This window comes from Magallana gigas, chromosome 3 (assembly GCF_963853765.1).
Source record: "Magallana gigas chromosome 3, xbMagGiga1.1, whole genome shotgun sequence".
Classification (NCBI taxonomy): Eukaryota; Metazoa; Mollusca; class Bivalvia; order Ostreida; family Ostreidae; genus Magallana; species Magallana gigas.
Window position 1 is genome coordinate 211,934 of NC_088855.1, and position 23,687 is coordinate 235,620.

The 23,687-nt window shown below is 33.3% G+C and overlaps 1 protein-coding gene across 1 annotated transcript; it reads right to left on the reverse strand.

Moving 5' to 3' along the window:
- Positions 1 to 1,683: 1,683 nt before the first annotated feature.
- On the reverse strand, positions 1,684 to 22,298 carry LOC136269425 (uncharacterized). Its single transcript, XM_034482179.2, has 4 exons — positions 22,190 to 22,298; positions 8,881 to 8,991; positions 8,447 to 8,569; positions 1,684 to 1,912 (listed from the first exon to the last, which is right to left on the reverse strand). The coding sequence occupies exons 1-4, from the start codon at positions 22,220 to 22,222 to the stop codon at positions 1,742 to 1,744; spliced, it is 438 nt and encodes a 145-aa protein (XP_034338070.2). The 5' UTR covers positions 22,223 to 22,298; the 3' UTR covers positions 1,684 to 1,741.
- Positions 22,299 to 23,687: the final 1,389 nt, after the last annotated feature.

Genomic DNA, 23,687 nt, shown 5'->3' on the forward strand with positions numbered 1-23,687 from the left:
TTTGAAAGTCATTCGTAGGGTTATAAGCAAGATGTAGGTCTCACAGTTCTTTGTCATGTTAACAAGAGTCGTGCCCTGTTTTTGTTTACGTAGGTTCAATATACCAGTAGAAAATCTTTTACTAGCTTATTTGTCTATCTTTTTATTTAATTTAAGCATAGATAAATAGTTCCTAACGTCTAAAACATTCTTTTTAGGTTTATAACTGAAATTTTTACTTCAATGTTCAAAATGTAAACAAACGCTTTGTTTACATAGCGAAGAATTTCAAGCTCTGTAACTCGCTTATAACTCAACAAATGACACTCAAATTTCGGCTGCTTATTAAAATGCCTTTCTGAAGCATTGTAAATATTAAAATCGGAAAAATAATTTTTGACCAAAATCGTGACCATGCCCCTTTAAAGGGTTATTCTTTGTTTCTTTGAAATAATTAATCGGTAAAACTCAACCTGTACAGATGAATGTAGGTATATTCAATAAGGGGGTGTACAAACATTGATTTGTAATCTAGGGAAGTGGCCATACATATAATTATAAAATCTAAACGAAAATGTGAGGAAGAAAACCTACTTTGGGGAAGAACTTCTATATAGCCAGTTTTTTCCTGCGGGAGAAAGACTGCTATATACCATTTTATACCAGAACTTTGTTTAATTTCTTAGAATTATTCTGGTATAGAAATCTACAGGCATGATGATATGATATGGTGGCTCTTTTAGTACTGTGGGCCAGAGACAAAACTATAGGGAGGATGGCTTATCAAGTATTGTAAACTGGAGCAAAATCTACAAGTAGGCTGGCTATTATTGTACGCTATAAGCCAATCTACAGGGATAATAATTGTTCTGGTATTGTAAGCCAGACACAAGACTACGGGTAGAATGGCTTTTTGGAGCTAGAGACAGATCAACAAATGGGATGGATATTCTGGTGTTTTATGAAAAAATGACAAAAACAAACTGTCAACCATCTGAAAAATCCATAAAACGAAATACAAATTCAAAGCAGAGCAACACGGACCTTTAAAAAGATAGAGGTAGGATCAGGTGCCTAGGTGTATATCATTTCAATTATGAAGTCAAAACATTTAGTTGCTGCATGGATATTTTGTTGAACTTTTCAAAACTCAGATAATATGCTGATAACTATTATGAATAAATATTTACAAAAATTATTCCAAGTATCGATTACACAACTTCTACTATAAATTCATTTAATTCTCGCATTTTATAAAGCCTTGTCAAGGTGGTAAAAGATATAAGAAATTTTGTTCTAAAATGTACAACTGTTTTGGGGTTTTTTTGGGGTTTTTTTTTTTTTTTGCTGTGATGTTTTGTTTATTTTTTAAAACTTCCTAAATAAACATCCCGGGTTTTAGCTACATTCGCCAATTAATTTTTGCAGTGACATTTTTTACTAACGCAATTTGGATTACGTTTTAATTCACATGAGGATGATCTGTGCCATGTTATTTTGAAACTGACCTAACGATTTAAGTAAAATCTTTAAACATGTGGACATCCTGTCATGTCCAGGTGTGCTAAAATTGATGCGTACAAAACTTGGTATGATAAGTAATCGGTTGAAAAATCTGTTAAGTGCAATTTACCAACTGCATGATTACAAAGTCCTAAATGCTGCCATCACTTCTTCTTTTTAAAGATGGAATATAAACAAAACTGAAAGCAACGTCATTTATTGATTAACACACTGGTAGAACAGAAGATTGAATCAGTGTCTACACTTGGTTAATTTGTGCATGGTCATCCAACCAAATGATGGTGGTCGTGTTAGCTGTTGTGTGACAGAATTTTGCTAAATGTGGACTGAGCGAGTGAAGAGTAGCGTGTGCCTCCGTTAAACTAACTACGCGTCCAACTTGACTTGTAGCCAACTGCATCATCTTCAGCTACAAACAAATTGTTGTTCTCAAATATAACTAATTTTACTACAAAAAATCGATGCAAACATTGAAAAGTACACTAATTCTCTTACAAATAACAAAATTTAAACTTTAAATTACAAAATGCACATCATATATATGCACAAATCTACTAACTAAATTAAATCTAATACAATATATTATATTAAAAGTTTAGATTTACACTAAAGATTAAAGGGAAAGGTCAGGCAAAAATAAAAAAGAGTTGAAATAATTATATTTACCATAAAAATGATGTCAACAATCATATTTCACTTAACATGATCCCAATGGTAAGCAATAATCACTGATTAAATATCAAAGTTTGACAAAATCATGCGAGCTGCCATTTTGATGCTCTTCACTGTTTAGAGTTAAATATTGTGTGGCTTATCTTCGGGTTTTATCGCAGCATCCCGATAACTTCCAAATGCCCTGTGATATCAGCATACCCAATTCAGAGTTCTTATCAGTTCACACATGTGGTCAGTGCCTCGGAAAGTTTAACAGTTATGTGTGTGTAAATATGCCTGCTTGTCAAGCCTTTAATTGCACAAATAAGCAAGGAGAATGCAAAAAAAGTTTTTTTGTGATACCAAACCCTGCAAAGATGCTGCATCAAAACGCAAACAAGATTCAAACAATGGATTACTAATTTAAAGAATGGAAAGTTGTGTTTTGAAACTTATGTTTTCAATACTAAAAAGCTTGTCTGTGAAGATCATTTCACCCCAGATTGTTTTGAGAGAAATCATGTGGCAGAATCTCTTAATTTTTTTCCACGATGTAAAAAATTAAAATTCCACTCTAATTAATACAAGCAAAGGGAAAAAGGTCAGGAATCTAAGAAAACTGCAAGAAGTAACTACCTTAAATTACAACAGAAAAGAGAAAGGGCTAAGGTAAGAAAATCAAAATCCAATACCAAGTAATTTTTTGTTGTAAAACCTGATTCTTTGATTAATCAATTGACCTTACATTATTTCAGTTAAAAGAAAATTTACTTGCTCTTAAAAGAGGAATTAGCAAGCCTCACACATCATCTGCTACGTCAAACGATGATCAACAAAACATGCCTGGATCAAACCTGTTTGAATTCAATACCCAGGTAAACATACTGTCTTTAGTAATTTAGCATTCAATTGAAGTAAATAAAGTTCATTACATCTTTTTATGGGTTTATATATGTATTACAAAGCCTCCTTCAACGATGCAAAATGGCGTATTTAATATTTTAGGAGGAAGAAAGCCCTTGCCTTCAGACTATTCCAACTTCATCAATTACCAGTGAGCCGTTGGAGTGTGAAAATATTGTTCCGTACAGAATGTGTGGACATCCTTGTAACATATGTCTACAAAGTGAATATCTCAAGCCCTCACAATTTGCTTCTGATCATAGTTACTGTACAAACACTAGAACAATTGGAACAATGACAGTAGTTACAGACAACAGTACAGGAAGTTTTCATGGTAAAATTTTAACTTCTACTCCGATCAAAAAGATCTCCCCTTATCTTGATGAAGAATAAAAAGTAAGTTTATTTATGGATGACTCTACTCCGATCAAAAAGATCTTCCCTTATCTTGATGAAGAAGAAAAAGTAAGTTTATTTATGGATGACTCTGTCACAGGATCGAACTTTGATGACAGTCATGACAGCAGAGATCCTACTTTTGTTATTGATGAGGATGAAAGTTTTGATGCAGAAAATGTTGATGATCACAATGATGATAATTGTGATGAATCATCATCACTCGTACAAACCAAAAAGTTTATTGTGTTTGAAAATTGTTTGGATGATATTCTGAATTGTTTGATAAGCAATATTTGTAAATGTCATGTCGACCCTTCAGATACCATCAAAGAATACTGTGGTTCATTGTTAAAAGTGTCAGTATTTTGCACTGGCGGTCATTTAGTCAAAAAATGGTTATCTCAGCCACTGTTAGGGAAAATGCCCGTAGCCAACTTGCTTGTGTTTGCAGCAACCCTTTTTGCAGGTCAAACATATGCACATATCTCTCAGTTTGCAAAATTTATGAATTTTCAATTTGTAAACAAAACAACATTTCAAACTGTACAACGAGAAATTGTAATGCCAGTGGTTGATCATTCTTGGACTGTTATGCAAGACCACATTTTCAAGAAAATTAAAGATTCCAACCGTTGACTAATGTTGGCTGGTGATGGTAGATGTGACTCTCCTGGCTTCAATGCAAAATATTGTACATACTCATTATTAGATATGGAAACACAAGAAATTGTGGTTTTTGTTAATATCAAACTTACTGAAACAGGAAGTTCAAGCAAAATGGAAGTTGAGGGATTTAGAAGATGCATGACATATTTGATTGAAAAGGGCTTTAAAATAGAATTATTGGCAACTGATAGGCATGTTCAGATTAGAAGTCTCGTAACAAAAGAATTTCCCAAAATTGATCATCAGTTTGATGTTTGGCATCTTGCAAAATCAATAAGAAAAAAACTGTTGCAAAAATCAAAAACAAGTGACTGTCGTCTTGGATAAGAGCGATATGCAATCATTTATGGTGGTGTTCAGCTAATTGTCAGGGTGACAAACAATGGTTAAAGGAGAGCTGGGTCTCCATTGTGCATCATGTTGTTAATGAACACAGTTTTGAGGGTGAAAATGTTACAAGTTGTTCTCATGAAAATATAAGTCCTGAAGACTCAAGGAAAAAAAAGTGGCTTAAAAAGGGTTCTGAAGTTCACAATGCATTGAAAGAGGTTGTACAGGACAAAAGGTTGCTATAAGATATCGCTCATCTCAGTGAATTCTGCCACACTGGCAATCTTGAAGTCTACCATAGCCTTCTTACAAAATATGTTCCAAAAAGGCAGGACTTTGACTACGACCAAATGAACTGTAGAACAGCAATTGCAGTCATTGATCATAATATGTCTCAAAACAGAGGTCAGAAGGTAGATGAACATGGAATTGGTGTCTACAAAATAGCATATTCTAAAGTAGGGTCAAACTGGGTTGCAAAACCTGTGTATAATCCCAAATTATATAAATGGGTACCTGTTTTGATGAAATTATGTATTATGCAGAAGCAAACAATGGCAATTCCTGTTATGCAAGTATCAGCAAGGTCAAAGGGGAATATTGCCCCAGTACAACCTCAAAATAGAGCTGACCTTGTATCTAAACTTGTGTCAAGGTTTAAGGTAGTTTATGACCATGCATCATAGGGGTCAGGCACTGAATTATGGATCTGAACACGTAATTGATGCAATGTAATTCATGCACTGTATGTGCATGTTGTATTTATTATTGGAATACATTGGTGATTATTTTTTTCTTTTGCCTTCAAAGTATAATTATGATACATGTTTGTTCCATCTTTTAAATCAATTTAAGAATTACGAAGGTCTTGCATGCTTTCAAAAGCTGTCTTAAAACCAATATACTGTCCATTTTGCTCTGGAAAATGTTCTCTAATTTTTTTCACGACACAACTTGGAATTGTCACTCTTTTTCCTTTTCCTAACTTTTCACCTCTGAACATCCAACAAACAAATTGACGGTATGCTACCAGTCTGGATTGTCTGAAACATTAAATTGTACATTAGTGCTAATCAAATTGTAAAACATGTCTGTCATAATGAGTTGCAATTTTATGTACTTTTTATTTGGACCAGAGAGTATGTTTTCCTTTACAGAGTGTATATTTTTAACGCATGCATGTTTTTTTCTTCTGATTGATATTTTTATATTTGTTCAGATTATTCTTACTGAAAGAATTTTAATAAATCCAAATGTTTGACAAACTGTTTTGTAAATTATTTATAATTATAGATAAATCAATCAATCTTACTTGTTGGATAAGTGTTCTGGTGCACGACCTTGTTGTTTTTTAAACATCATGAATTGAATAAAAGCAATGGACAGAACATCTGGATTTAGAATTAGCAGATCGAACTGGTCATGGTCAGTTATGCAACCTAGATCTCCCATATTCCCAACTGTATAATCACACTGTTTGCAACACATGCATTCCTCCACAGTGGGCATGACCTCGCATTGTCCACAGGAACACCATTCCTCTAATGTTGGTATAATTGGACTTGATGGATTATTTTCAGTAGCAAGATTTTCAAGTTTTTCTTCTGTATATTCAGATGCAAATGCATATGGTTCTATCCCAAATACATTTTCTTGCGCCATTCTTCCAGAATTTTGTTATACAATGTGTGGGTCAAGTTATCGAAGTGGTATGCTGACGTCACAGAGGTGCTATCATGGCAGCCTCCATGCCCGTGCGGGAGATTTAACACTCACCAGATAATTAAACCAAGTTTTATGGCTTTAGATGAGATAATGATATAAGGTATATGGTGGGTGTTAAATACAAACTTTAGTATATCCATTTCACTAGAAAAATTTTTTACGTGACCTTTCCCTTTAAAAACAAAAGAATACAAATGAAATGTGTGTTTTTACTGACATATTGTGTGGGCGGGTGGCTGGGTCTGTTTGTGTGAGGATTTACATTTTAAGGATGTAAAATGCGCATACAAGTGCAGTGCAATGTTATTTCAATTACTTAAAACTGCACAGCTGCAAACTTGAAACTGAAGATTGAGAAATATCAAAAAATATGATTGAATGGGGTATTGTCCATTCTTAAGCCAATTTTTTTAAAAAGAAAAGAATAAATTTTGCATGATAAACTTGTATCTTTGAATCAAGATGGGTGTCCTTTTGAAATCTGCTATGTCGATGAAGGCACATTGACTTTACATTTTTATAGAGAAATTTATATCATTCACAACAATATGTGGGTATCGTGACAGACATATCTAAACAAGTTCAGATTTGTTTTGCTTTTTTTTTAGTTTTTTATGTGTCAATTAAAGTATACCTTTTTAGATGTTGGAAAGGGGGTCTAAAATATGAATGAATTTTCTTAAATAAGAAATATTATGCCTACATTTTGCATCGGAAATATACCTTCAATTTACCTCCATGTATTTATTCAACTGATAATTTCTGGCATCCATTTCAAGAATATGGTACCCTATTTTGAGACAAAGTTACTAATTCAATGTAAAACGACCAAACTTTGCATCTAATAAATATGTGGTCCAATATCTGTTATCTTGGTATCATTTTTGAACACGTTATCAAATAAAAATACTCCATCAAAGAATTTTCAAAAATTATGAATCTTTTCCAATGACTGTAGACTCCTTTTTTTACGCGAGTTCTTACTCCCGAGATTCAACTTTTTTTGCATCGTCACGAAAAATAAAATATTCAATTTTTCATTTAGTTTACGTCTGTCTGAAATTTTCAAATCAGCGAGATGTGCTTCTCGCAATTTCATCCGGGTATGAATTCCCCGCGTTCAATTTACAGTAATTACATCTTGAGTTTTATGTTGAAGTCTATGGACAGAACATGTATTATTAGGTATTGTAAGAAGTAGATATTAAAATTTATAGATTCAATTCTTGGTGAATAGACGCCAAAACGTTTTCTTTATTGAAATATGAAATGGTCTATTTCACTTACCAATAAATATTTAACTTTTTAAAAGATTCCAAATTTTTCAATATCCGTTCCTTTTACAATGAATACCTTAAATATCCAAGGTTCAATCCTTTTCACTATAAATGGTTGTAGAATGTATATCAGTGACTTCATTTCATTATTTAAAGATTATTTTTTCAATCTAAGTCTGCACTTGCGCAGTTCTAGGTGATTGAAAAGGGATACATTCTGTTCTTGTTTAAGCAATTTGAATAAAAAATCAACATGATTTATTTATTGCTTTTATATCTTCTGACAACAGTTTTATTCAGTTCCTAGATTGAACAAGTCAGTTTATAGATGTTCACGTTTTGATCCATGTACAAGATTGCTTGACATTCCCTTTAAACGAAAGCTTTGGTTTCGTCTGATGATAAACTTGAGTTTGGCAATAACATTTGATACGGACGGTTACACGAGATTTAGGCGAAGCTACGTTAGTGGAGCTATGTGACGTGATATATGTGGTTAAACGTTAGTTGACGGATGACACGTGCGTTGGATGATGACTAGCGAGTCGTCGAAACTACGTGAGTTAAATGATCATACGTATACGTTAGTCGTACTGATTCCAATACTGAGCGCATCAATTGATAGCTAATTCATTCTTTAAATAAAACAAAGTTTTATTACAGAAACAAGTGCTGGTGGTCAGTCAGGTGTTGATACGTGGTAAGGGGAACAAAACGGGTGAAGACACGTGCTAAGGCCGATGACATATGGGTCGGGCGACAGTTTCGGACCATTCTAAAATCTTCAAGAGATCTGCCGCGAAAAAGATTAGGACTTAGTCCGACTGACGCATTATTGGGATCCGGCGAAACCATAGCACGACTACAATAGAGTTGTACAGTGTTTTTGCCAAGATATCTAGGTTTTTAAAATGTGATAGAGGCAAAATATCAATTAGCAAATTCTACAAGTTATTTGAACAAAAAGATTGATACAGAATTTAAGCAACCTCTACTAATTTAAGTCCAGTTTGATCATGGACCAGCTGACTTTCCTCGGCCGTGGTGTTGTACAACCAACACGTGACTGGAAGGTGATGGCTTCCTAATCCCGTTCTCATGCTGATGTAATGCTGTCGTAAAAACAATTTCTACTGTACAATTAATGCTGAATCAGAGCGAGTGAAAATACATTATTACACACCAATGACAACCATAACCATCAAAGTTGATTATATGTATTTTGGATTTGTTGTAACAGAAATAATGACATTGCTGAGTTATTTCTTTTTTCATTATCCAAATAATTCAATGCAAAATAAATGTTTAATACATGTAGAAATATTTGGGAATACTCATGAATGACAGAAAGTAATGTTAAAAGTACAGATTGGTATTCATATAACTTTACTCTTCTTTTAAGTATTACTTGCAAAGTGCTTACTTTTTCGTAAACAAAAGAATATCTGTCAATTTCGTTCTTTTCCAGGTGTATGGGTACAAAGGTCTTCTTGTCTCGACGTCCATCAGATCCAAAAATACAGAAGAGGACGCACTACAAAAATCTGACCTATTGTGAAATCAAACATAGCGCTGGCTAACCATCGTGGGTCAATTCATCTGTCAATCGCTATTCAAATAGTAACATTACCGAACAGAAATCATCATTAAGTATAAAATGAGTTGTAGATGACTTAGGTTTGCAAAAACTAGTCGTTTCAGGGAATTAAAATTCAAAAAAGTTCCAAAATCAACAAAGCTTGTTAAACTTAGCAAACGTAGCTTTTAATTTTCCCTTATAAAATTCACTAAAACCATTTCTGTGACGTCATTGATTGATACACCGATTCCAGAAAATCTCTTATTGTCCTTTAACCCTCCAATCAGTTACCTGTAGCTGTCTTATAGGTATATACTTATTGGACGGCTACATGTGTAATACTGGACTATTATGAGGCGTTATTTTAATATTCTAAGGGATTTTCAGATATCAAAAATGGATATTTTTTTTATCAATAATTCAAATTATCAAGTAGTTTGATATCAGAAATTTTTTTTGGAAATCAAAAAATCAATTTCTGATTTTAATTTCTGATATCAAAAATTTGAAGTAACTTCGAAATATAATTATAAGTTTTTTGCTATCAGAATTTTGATTTGTAATTCTAGTATCAGAAATAGGAAATGATTGTTTTTATATCAAGAAATCCAATTTCTAATGTCACAAATTTATTTTATGATATAAGAAAACATAAATTTTGATATCAAAAATAATTTTTTGATTTAAGACACCCCAGAAGTATAGTATTAAAATGGCGCCCCATAGACTGCTGTCTATAAAATTATAGGACAGAAAAACACTTTACTGGTTTCTACACTTTCATGGAAATTTATCAGCATTCGTAGAATATCGATAAGAAATGAAATTTACAAATTCAAAATAACAAGAGAAATTTCTGGTGAAATATAAATAACCTATTGGCAGAATTGCAAAAAAATTTGAAAATCATAAATTCATTCAAATGAATATAATTGATTAACGCTTCGTCCTTTTATACCATATTGAATCGGAAAAAATTCTAAATCAAACAAGAGACATACAGGCATTTACGGTCACTTGGGTTCTATATTCCATACACATACCCGTCGAGGAATCTCATATACAAGCGTTAAAAAGGTTTTATTTGGGAATTTAAAAAAATGAGAAAATATTAAAGACCAATCCCTCTGTACACGAAATCTTTAAAAAGGGAATATAAAATCTAAAATTTTGGTGAATATAATGATAAGAATAGAATGCATTACCCAATATTGAAAAGTTGCAACACTCTAATAGGAAATAATTTTTCAATATTTGTTTACATTGAAGATAGATTTTAAGAATATATGTTTTCTAAAGGAAACTAAAGATGGCTAGTACATGTATGCATTATTTTATTTGTAAAAAATATCCCCAGGGGCCAGACAGAAACTCTTTTCGAAAGGCATTTATTCGACAAAAAAATTATAATCTGTCTCCTTTCTCACTTCTAATATTTCAGCGTTTCAGCCATCTGGTTTTTGTTCAAAAATCAATATACATGTACCGCCGCACATCATTATTTTTTATAAGCCAGTTATTACTTTACTATCAACAAATCGAATTGTTTATTTAAAAACTCTTTGGTTGTTTTGTTTTTATATAATGAACAGATAATAAAAATTCTTGTAATGATCGTTTCAATATTTCACTTTTAATTACATTATTGGCAATGATAAACTAGATGCTGTCATTAGACAGTAATACCCGCACCAAGTGTTTGCCCTTAAATAACACTGTTTTGTACCAGTTTAATTAAAAAGGAAGGCCACATACAAAAATTTAGCTCCGGTAATACATTTAAAAATTATAATTTTCATAACTGAAGGATGAGATCCCTTCCCATATGATAATACACATGAGCAGCACTTTATGTGCAATTTGGGGTTGAACTGTTTGCAGTGAATTTTCAGTTAATCAATAATCTTAACATTTCATGTCATAGAAAGTATAATGGCCTATATAATTATTACAAACAAAATTAAAAATTAAATTATGCCCCCTCCCCATGGTGGTTGCCGGTTTTAGTTTTGCTTCTGTGTGCCTACATGTACATAATCGTGTGCACAGATTTAGAGATGGGGTGGGAGTGAGGGGTCAAGACCCCCCCCCCCCAATGAAAATTCATTTAGGCCTATTACCAAAAATACACCTTGGACCCCAATGCTCTTACAGACATGTAAACGCTCTAACCCATTGCGCTTCAATGTTAGGTAACATTATTGGGGGGGGGGTAAATATTTAATTATTATTTAATATACTTTATTGTTTATCTCAATAGGAAGTATACATCACAATATGCAGGTGTCCTGCACCACCTAAAAGCTGTTATTTACATAATAAAATAGTGCAAGTGGATTTGAAGAATAGGTCATAAAAATGCATGCATGTTACAAATAACTGATCTTTGTCCGAAGTTACGTACACAACACAGGTCTGCAGGTCTCATTAGCGGGTACTAGTTTTACCCAGCTCTTCGATTAGATGGGTTCACGTCTGTGTTTTCCATATGCAGAAAAGGATTAGTTAAGATCAACTAAAGGAATTCATTATTGTGTTTTAATTGGATTATCATTATGATATTGACCAATATAGGTAAGCATAATACATGTAGTAGCAGTAGCACAATATAATGAGATTCCAGCATACATAAGTTCTACTTTCACTTTCTAAATGTGATCTACCTTTGACAGCATACTGTATCATCATCTTTTAATATTTAAATAAGCTTATCATCGTTACCTATCTTATCGCATTTGTAAAGTTTCTGTCATTTTAGTTGCGAAAGTTATTTTTTACATTTGTCAGACTTGCACTATTGAGTTGAGCCCATATTGACCCTGTATAAACAATTTCTTATTAAATTTGTGTATTACATGTAAGTAAGTGTAGACACTTATCATTTTTATATGAGTTATAATAGTAAGGAAGGAGTATTTCTTTCTTAATGTATTATAATGCATCAAATACAATGTAGGTCATGACCTTATGGGACTGTTCTGACCCCACGAAAAATTGCTAACTTCCAAAATGTTAATGTGCATCAGGAGAGAAATCAAGAAATGATTTAAAATTTGCTACTGTACACATGTAAGAATGTATTAAGAAGACTGAATCTTTAGAACCCGGTTAGATTGGGGGGGGGGTGAATGTGGAGCATAGACATTTATAATTTGAATCATTTATTGTTATTAATTTTAACTTGTCAGTGAATACTAGATATTGATCCCAAGGAAGAAATATGACCTCTGAGCATATCTCAATAGATCTTTTGTCAAATATGCAAGGTGTAATGTAATTATTTTTAAGAATAACATTTTTTACCAGTTTATAAAAGTTTTTAGACACCCAAATTATGTTTTGATTTTTGTTAATAGATCATTCGACAATTAAGGGGGGGGGGGGGGAGAACAGTTTATATTTGAGTTTGTTTGTGGGTGGGGGTTCCAAGTCATATATTTGACAATTTTTTAATGTATTTTAAAATAAGACTAAGCTATACTACAGTCATGATCATGAATAGTATAGAACAAAACACAAACTAATACATGTACATGTATATATACATAGGAAGTATTACAAAACAGAGATGATTGATCTATATCTGGGTTCTTAAATTGAATCATATATCATGTACATATTATATTATTGTTTCTTTGTTCAAGGCATTTCAGATGGTATGTAGGTCATGATCATAAGTGCTCTTCCTGAAATTATCAAATATCATAAAAACCATAATTGACATCCCCACCTTAATCCAAAGATATTATTCCTCCTTAGGTCATGGCGCATCAGATCATTATGGCATGTAAGTCATGATCCTAAGGGGTCATCATGACCCCCTTAGAATCAGAAATTGTCAATTATCATTAAATTATTGATGTTTGGTGATCCTATCTCTATTTAATCTTTATTATTAAGTCTCCCAAATGAAATTTGGAGACATTGTTTTTGTACGGTTCTTAATACATATATATATATATTATTCTTCGTCTTCTTCTTTTTCTTCTTTCCCGCTCTGAACTTGTTTATCAGAGATGGCTGAACAGAATTTTACAAAACTCTAGGATATGATAGGCCTGCATATCTAGTTGTGCACCCTGGTTTGATTTTTCTCATTTTATGTTAGACAACCACTTTTCGGGGGGGGGGGGGGGGGGTCTAACATTGAACCTTGTAGGAAGAATCGTAGACTCTATTGTAAATGGTAACTTGAAAACGGACAAAGATATTAATATAGGGTTTTTATAATCATATATTGACTGTTACTGGCAATATATAGGGTTAATTAGATCTGACCCCTGGGGTCATCCCCACCCCCCAGGAATTTGTAATTACCATATATCTCAGAAACTGTTATAATCATGACCCCTAAACCATATATATTCATGTTTCTGATGTCAAGGGGCATCACATGTTATGTAGGTCATGGGCCCTGTGGGTGGTTCTGACCCCCTCAAACAGCAAGTCCCTTAATATCTTCAAAACAGTTGAGATCCCCACCCTTAAACCATATGTATTCTTGTTCCTTGTGTCAAGGGGCATCAAACGGCATGTAGGTCATTGGCCCCGGGGGTGGTCATGACCCCCCCCCCCTCGAACAGGAAGTGCACGAATATCTCCAAAACGGTTGAGATCCCCACCCCTTAACCATATATATTCTTGATCCTTAAAGGGCATCAAAAGGTATGTAGGTAATGGGCCTCAGGGTTAAATTTAATTTTTCAAAACCGTAATGCACATCTATCCATTAAATCATAAAAGGAGTTCTAGGATCTATGTTTTTTTAAAGTGATAAACGTCAATTTTTTTGCTACTTTTTGACTCCCTGGATCAAATTTAAATTTTTAAAACCTTACTGCACATCTATAGAACAGTCCCTATCATATCCCAAGATATGATGTGTCTATCCATTAAATCATAAGAGGAGCTCTTGGATCTATGGTTTTTTTTAGTGATAAACGTCAATTTTCTGCTACTATTTGACTCCCAGGATGAAATTAAAATTTTCAAAACCTTATTGCACATCTATAGGACAGCCCCAATTATATCCCAAGAGATGACGTAGCTACTCCAAAAGTTGTAAGAGGAGTTCTGGGAACCATACTTTTTTTGCAAAAAAAACGTCATTTTTTGTTGCCCACTGATCCCCTTAATAAAAAAAATAATTCTGGAACCTGATCACGCCTCAATATGACATCCCCAATCATATTCTAGAAGATCATTTGGCTACTGCCAAAAAAAAATGACGTTTTTGAAATCAGTTTTTTTGTAAAAAAAAAAAAAAAAACACGTCATTTTTCAGCCATTTAATGACCCCCAGGACAAAATTGAAAATTCCGAAACCTTATTGCGCATCTATAGGATACCCTAAAACATATTCCAAAAGATGATTTGTCTGCTGTTGAAAATGTAGGAGGAGTTCGAGGAAGAAGATTTTTTGTGAAAAAACGTCATTTTTTACCAATTATTTGACCCCCAGGACTAACAGAGAATTTTTGAAACCTTCTTACAAAACAACATGATACCCCAAATCAAACTCCAAGAGTTCAGTTTGCTGGTTTATAAGATGTAAGAGCAGTTGGAGAAAGTAAAGCGGACAGACGGACGGACGGACGGACGGAACAGGGTAACAACAATATACCCGAACTTTCTTTAGAAAGTGCGGGTATAACTATTAAATATAATATGAACAAGCAAGGAAATATTACTTTATACATCCCCAGAACTCTGACTTAAGGCTTTTACAATATCTTAAATTTGATAAACTTATTCTTTTATTTTTAAATATATATATACAGTTCTTTCATAAAAATTCAAGAGCAGAATAAAATTAAAAGATAGTATTAAGTTATACAAAATACACTGGCGTCGGAAGCAAATTGAAAGTGGGTGGGGGGGGGGGGCTAAACTGATCCTCAGAAATATTAAGAGTAAAAAACATAATTCCCAAAATCATGAAAATCCTAATCCGTGAGGGGGAGGGGGGGGGGCTAGTATACCTTTGACTCCAACTTCTTAATCTTTCAAACGTACATTACGGAACAATAATGTTTTCTGCGAAAAAAAAAATGGGAAGGCTGAACCCTCTATTCTGCTATGTGCCTAATGGTTAGGTCAAACTTAGCAAAAAAAATGAGTCCCCCCCCCCCCGGTTCCGACGCCTATGAAATATACATATATGTATACCCGCACTTTCTAAAGAAAGTTCGGGTATATTGTTGTTACCCTGTTACCCTGTTCCGTCCGTCCGTCCGTCTGTCACGTTTTACATTCTCAAACTGCTCTTACATCTTATAAACCAGCAAAGTTAACTCTTGGAGTTTGATTTGGGGTGTCATGTTGTTTTGTAAAAAGGTTTTCAAAAATTTTCTGGTAGTCTTGGGGGTCAAATAATTGGTAAAAAAAACTTTCTTCCTCGAACTCCTCCTACATTTTCAACAGTAGACAAATCATCTCTTGGAATATGTTTTATGGTATCCTATAAATGCGCAATAAGGTTTCGGAAATTTCAATTTTGTCCTGGGGGTCATTCAATGGCTGAAAAATTACTACTTCTTTTTTTTTTTTACAAAAAAAGAATTAGTTTCAAAAATGTCATTTTTTTCGGCAGTAGCCAAATGATCTTCTAGAATATGATTGGGGGGAAAAGTATGGTTCCCAGAACTCCTCTTACAACTTTTGGAGTAGCTGCGTCATCATTTGGGATATAATTGGGGCTGTCAGGATGACCCCTTATGGTCATGACTTACATACCATGACCAGTTGCGCCATGACCAAAGGAGGAATAATATCTTTGGATTAAGGTGGGAATCTCAATGGTTTTTATGGTCTATTCTTCAAAACCCCTTGCAATATTTTATAAGGTAAATAACAGCTTTAAGGTGGAGTAGGACACCTGCATATTGTAATGTATACTTCTTATTGAAATAAACAATAAAGTATAAATATAATATTTCCCCCGAAAATAATGTTACCTAACATTGAAGCGCAATGGGTTACAGCAATTACATGTCTGTAATGGCATATTGTCCGAGGTGTATTTTTGGTAATTTTACTATTGGTATAATTATTAAATAAATTTTCCTGGGGGGGGGGAGGGGGTCTGGACCCCTCACGCCCACCCCTTCTCTAAATCCGTGCACACGATTATGAACATGCAGGCACACAGGAGCAAATCGAAAGCCGGTGTAATGAAGAATAATGACTCCCGTAGAATAATGACAGGGGGTCATTTTTCGACGTAGAATAATGCCCCCCCCCCCCGTCATTATTCTACGCAGAAAAATGAACCCCGGTCATTATTCGACGTAGAAAATTGACCCCTTTGCCTGAAGAATAAGTGGCATTTTCATAAAAATGAGCACACTTCACATGAAGAAAAGTGACCCCTGTAGAATAATGACCCCCTTGTAGATTAAAGTTTTTTCAGTATATTTTTTTATTATTTGTTAAACATTCTTTACACTATTGTATTTTTTACTGCTGCAGTTAACAGAAAGTGACAGAAATTATAATTCATATTTAAATATACCTAAAGTGAAAAAAGGGGTATATCTTAGAAAATAAAAATTCTTCCATTATAACAAGACATTGATGTATTGCATTGGGGTATGGTTGTCATCTTAAAGGGGCATGGTCACGATTTTAGTCAAAAATTATTTTTCCGATTTTAATGTTCACAATGCTTCAGTAAGGCATTTTCAATAGGCAACCAAAATTTTAGTGTCATTCGTTGAGTTATAAGCAAGTTACAGAGCTTGCCATTCTTTGCTATGTAAACGAAGCTTTTGTTATATATTGAATGTTGAAGTGAAAATTCCAATTTTAGACCTAATGAATGTGTTAAAGTAAGGAACTGTTTATGCTTAAAATGAATGAGAAAATAGACAAATCAGCTTTTTTTTACTGGTATATTGGACCTATGTAAACGACAACAGAGCACGAGCCTTGTTTACATGACAAAGAATTGTGAGCCCTGTATCTTGCTTATAACTTTACAACTGACCCTCAAATTCCATTTGATCAGTAGAAATGCTTTCCGTAAGCATTGTAAATAATGAAAACAGAAAAATAGAATTTGACCAAAATCATGACCATGCCCCTTTAACAATTACATTTACATATATCGATACGCCCACTTCGACCTAAGGGTGAAGATGCAAAGTTGCAACGGCGATTGTGTGAAGGCGAAGGAGCAAAAGTGCGAAGATGCGACGACGAAGCGCGAAGATGTGATGCCTAAAGTGCGAAATCGAAGGAGCAATACTAGCTACTATCGCTCCTTCCCAACTTCGCAGTTTGGCCTTCGCATCTTCGCACTTTCGCCTTTGCCTTTTTAGATTGCATTCAGCAAGTCTCGGTCGATTACATAGAATTTAATGCAGGCACCGTACTTGCCAAGGTTTTCCGATTAATCCAGGCTATTATTGGTACGCATGCGCTTGGCCATCGCGCTCAATATGAATGTTTATAAACATTTTAATGTGTACATGTGACATGTATGTTTATCAGTGCTGGCTATGCCTAATCATTATATAGTCCACATAAAATTTAATGTCCACCATAATGTATACATATGCACATCAAGACTCCTGTCACTTACCAGCTGTCTGTTTACCGTGGACCAAACACTGTAACATTCTTATTTCATTATTCTTATTTCAACACTCCTTGATCATGCATGGATCTAGAGGGGGAGAGGGGGTCCGTCCCCCCGGAATATATAATATTAATAATTTCACGCAGTAAAAGGGGAAGGGGGTGCCGACCCTATCTCCCTGGATAATTTAATTTTATTAATTTTATAAAAATAAAATTTCCAAAATATGCCTCGGAACCCTTAAACGATAGAGAGCTCCGCAATTATAAACATAGGTAATCACAGATTACAAAGCTCACCAAGACGAGGCATCACCTTTATGAGGCATCACCTTAATGAGACCACATTTATCATATTAAATAAAAACCATCCTTTATAATCTTGGATATTCATGGATTCTTCGCCTCGCCATCTATGAGATTGATCAACCCAATATATTTCCGTAGCGAGTCAGTAACTAACCTAATAAGTAATAATATTGTATAATATAGTATGATATTGTATTGTATGATACTGTATCATATTTGATAAATAATATGATATTGTATTATATGATACTATATAATTTGATACAATATTGTATCATATCAAAAGATACAATATCATGGGATAAAATAAAATATTATATAATACAATTATATTATACATATTGTATCATATGATACAATAATATATATAACAACATCATAAAATACAATTTCATGTGGTCTGATAACATATCATATAAACCAATATCATATTATACAATATCGTATGATACGATATTTTTTAATATTACAATATCATATATACAATTTCATTTGATATAATTCTATATTACAGAAACCAATATCATATTGTACAAAACTGTCTGATACAATATCATAGAATATACAATATTATATCATAGGATGCAATATTATGTAATTGTATCATGTGATTAAATAATCAATTAATAATACAATATTATATTATACAATATTGTCATAATATACAATACTACACATAGCAATATCATGATACAATATCATATCATAAAATATAAAAAAGATACAATATTATATTGTATCATATAACGTTTTACAATATAACATATGTTATTATATTTTCTCCTATTAAACAATAGTGTTTCATATCATACAATACTATATCATAGGAATCATTTTATATCATTTAACAACAACCACATCTATCTATCAAGCAGGTTTGAGTGAGGTAGGAGATTTCTATAGCATCCTTGATAATGGAGATCAGGCTCTGCATCTGAAGCAACCTCTGCGTTTCATTTATAATATAGTTAAATCAACTCTGCAAGCTACCATCTATAAAACATGTGACCTGTTCCAAAAAACTAAACCTATGGTTCAGATTCAGCATTCAAGCCTGTCATGTGCATCAGTATCATAAGACGCACCATCCATGCAAATTTGGTGAAGTTAGGACCAGTAATAACTACGTATACGATATCATCATCAGAGGACACCAGCAATTAAAACCTTTACCTCTTCCAGCATCCCCAACCTATGGCTCTGATTCATATTCCATGCATGTCAGGCGCATCAGTATCACACCATCCATTCAGGTTAGGTGAATTTAGCAAGTTTGGTGAAGATAGGACAAGTAATAGCTTAAATACAGGAGCTGCAACAAAAACTTTAACCAGCTCCGGACGCCGACGCCGGGGATATAGCATTAGCTCCCCTTGACTTCGTCTCTGTGAGCTAAAAAGGCGAAAGCGCGAAGATTTGAAGGCGAGAGTGCGAAGTTGCAAAGGCGAAGACGCGATAGTAGTATTACTTCGTCGTCTTCGCAACTTAGCACTTTCGTCTTCGCATCTTCGCGCTTCGCCGTCGCATCTTCTATATTCTTCATATTGTTGATGAATTGCATTGAGGATTTCCACTATTACTTTGGACACAATAAAGATAGTGAGATCAAAACCAAGGGGGATATAAACCCCTAACATGCATATGGACCCTAACCTCTTATCAACGTTTTTAGAAACAATCTTTTCTTATTATACTCGATCAGTGTTTATTATCTATTAAGATTTATTATAGTCAGGTACTCTTCACACATTTGCTATAAAAGAATAACGTCTATTTATGATCACAAATACAACATTACAACAAATGTTTAGAATATTGATGTTCATGTATAACGTAGAAGAAAACAAGACTACGTTACGCAAAATGATTTTTAAAAAATCACTTTCCTCAAGAAATGTAAATAAGAAGTATTCATATTCCTACATTACCTGCCCCCTTAGTCTTTTTCCATAAAGATATATGCATGTATCATTCTAAGATTGACAATTCATTCACCAATGAATATTGCTTATATTATTACAACAATTATTATTTCATGATTATTGTTCGTAAATTATCACACAATATCCTCATTGTGTATGAATCTTTCTTTATTTGCGTCATTTCCCGTTGTATGTCGACGAGAAAAGTGACGTAACTGTAAACAATCAATTTGTGGCAATGTAAGAGTGAACATTTTGTGTGTGCTTGCTACGGATATGAAAAACTATATACAGCGATTTATTTACGGGAAAACCTATTTCTTTTCATGTTTACAGGGGGTCATTTTTCTATGGGGGTCATTTTTCTTCATGTTTAACATGAAGAAAAATAACCCCTGGGTCTTTTTTCTTCAGAAAAATCCAATAAGTCTTCAGTTAGGGGGGGGGGTCATTATTCTACGTTGAAAAATGGCCCCGGTCATTATTCTATGGGGGTCATTATTCTTCATTACACCGGCAACCGCAGCGGAGAGGGGGCATAATTTAATTTTGTTTGTAATAATTATATAGACCATTATACTGTCTATGGCATGACATGTTAAGATTATTGATTAACTTAAAATTTACGTGCAAACAGTTCAACCCTAAATTGCACATTGCTTATGTGTATTATCATATGGGAAGGGATCTCATCCTTCAGTTATGAAAATTATAATTTTTAAATGTATTACCTGAACTTGCATGTGGCCTTCATTTTTAATTAAACTGGTACAAAACATGTACAGAGTTATATGGTGCGGGTATTACTGTCTAATGACAGCATGTAGTTTTCAATGAAAATATTACCTCATTGTACTTCTATTGACACAGACAAAATATCTCGCGAGAATTGATAGCTTCTAAAACCAAGTTTAAGAATATGGTACCCTGCTTTAATCCTCGACAAAGTTGCAACCTAAATAAGCAAGTTTGGACTTTTTCCTTAACAAATTGCTGAACAGTGGACAATGTCGCCCTTCTATTATATTTTTTTAGTTCTAATTGATTAAAAATGTATTGTTCTGTTCTCATGTGCAGAAAACCTCATATCTATTGCTTTTTTATATGTTGGCAACAGTTTTGGTCTGTTTCCAACAGAAACTAGCCAGTTCAAGAAATGTTTACATTCTTATACTTAAATGTACAAGATGGCCGCACATCCCCCTTAATCTCCGACAAGCAAGAGATGCTTTCTGCTTGTTCGAGATTTACGGAGAGAGCCGAGCGTCTGGTTGAGCGGGACTATATTGAACTCTAGCGTAGTAATACATACGATTAAAAGAAATATCTCAATTGTTCGTATCATTTAAAATCTGACTATCAATATGACTATTTTTAGGTATTTATTAAAAAGTTTCCTTGAAAAAAAGAATAAATAACGTCGAATTTATCGATTTTTTTTTCAAGTACTAAGTGTTGTCGACGGTTTTGATTGCGCTAAGGTCAAAACACTGCTTCACTTCCGGTTTGCTAAATATACTGCAGAGGTAAGTGGATTAAAATCAATTCCCAAAACATAATTTTTTTTATTTTTGTATCTTTTTTTGTTGCTGTATATAATGGTTTCTTCTGTAATGATTCACCAAAACGATTGTAAGAAGTCAAGATACAAGCGAGACACGGAGAGAAGCAGTCGTTGATATATCAACAACGCTCGTGTCTTATATTTGTTTACAAATTATGTAAACTAAAGAAATTACCTTTTCGTTGACAAAATAACTTGTATCATACAAGATAAACTAATTCAATATGTTTACAAATAATTTTATCAACAGCAAAAAGCAGCCTTAGATTGAAACTTAAAACAATACAACACATACATGTAGACAATAATAGGACTCAAGAATTCTAACCTCTGTAACTTGCTTGTATCTCAAATGATAACTTTCAAATTTTAAAAAAGTATTATAAACATCCATATTGTCCATTCTAAACATTTGGAATTGAAAATAAAAAGGGATTGAAAATTTCAAGCTCAAATCGTGTCTATCTCCCCTTAATTCGGAAACCTTTACATCTTGTGATAACAGAATAAAACCATATTATTGATATGCATCGTAAAATTTATATAGTATAAAAAATGTATGCAAGCCAAAATAAATATTTTAGCAATATTTGAACATAGTTCTTATCTATTTCTCCAAGCGGGGGTAAATAATACCTTGTACGACTAGGTACTTTTCTGGATCACCGCATACATGCTGAATACTTTATTAAAGGAAGTTTCCTGTTTGTAACTTTCAAAAAAGCGATACTCGTTATATTATACCTTACAAATTCAATGTTTCTTATAGCGGACTCACCAAAACAATGGAGATGACCACAGTCTTAGACATTATGGGTCGTGTTATCAACACCGAGATAAGGAACTGTGTACTGTCCGTACATTACATGCAGTGTCATGAGTCCATCGTACCAGATTATAGTATCAGTGAAATGATAAAATCAATACATAACAAATACTCAAAACAAACAGAAAAAACCAAATTGTTCTTGGTACAACTTAGCTCATCTGAATAATATCGAGTCAATTTAAGATATAAGTTGAAATATTCATGTTCTGATAAACAAAGAGTTCCAGATGGTACAGGTACTTTTTCCAGCTTTACGAATTAGTTCTGTCAAGATCATTTTAATCAAGCACTTGATATTTTTTTTTTCTGAACCAATGCTGCAGCGTTAAAATATTCAAACACACTGTATGTTTAGACCGTGATAATTTTAAAATGGAACGTCTGGTATTTATACAGATTTCTGTGTAAAGAAAAATCAAATCGATCAGAAACTTATTTTTTAGAAATGTTTTTGAACATGGGAGAACCAAATAATTATAAAAAGTAACTGAAGAATAAAAAGAAGACCATAATAATAGATTAACAAGAGGGTATTTCGTGGGAAACGGAAGACCCTAATGTGTGTAGCCAGTAAGAGAAATGCATCAGAAACAAATTCACAATGAATTGCAACATCTGTTGTTTGTGTAAAATGTTTGCAACATGTGCACATTTTACTTGCTTTCCCATTATTCATCATTACGATAAACGAATTGAAAGTTAACAATAATGACAAATCTATATACGTACAAGACACTCTAGGATAGGAGAGAATTCTAAGACTTGTAAGTTTTAAACTTCTTACAAAATACATATACTTGCTTCCACCTAAAACCGTTCTTTATTATTGGAGAGAATTTAAGTCTGTAAAATTTATTTTGTGTTTAATTTGGTCAAAATTGTTAACGATAAATACAGTATCAATATTTTGTTGTACCTTGTTATAATCTGAATATTATTTTTTTTCTGGTTCATTTTATTTATTTTTTGCATTCTGATTACATACCGTGGCGTTGTATCCGTGCCCCGGTCCTTATTTGTAGGTGTGTAGGTGTGTAATTTCCTATTTTCTAATTTAATGGTTTGACAATATGCAATATCTGTATAGATTTTTTTAACTGTTTACTTTTTCTATTTATTCTGGTTTTCAGTTCAAAATGACGTGTTTTTTTTTAAATTTTCCCTCCTCATACTTACTGAACATGCATGCAAATTTAGCTTAAAATTGGAGCGAAATGATAGTAAAATATAGTTCTTGCTAGTTTATATTTAATCTCTCTATCAAAACAAAAACAAAAAATTAAAAACTTCATATGGGGCAGGTATCGAAATAGCTAGTAAACGCATTACAGATGTTTGATCCACCTCTAGTTTATCGCTGGAAATTTGCGCGAGAGCACTGTGACGTCATTCATAACCTTTTTACGGGCCGCCAGAAGGCGGTCCGTTATTTGATATACATTTAGAT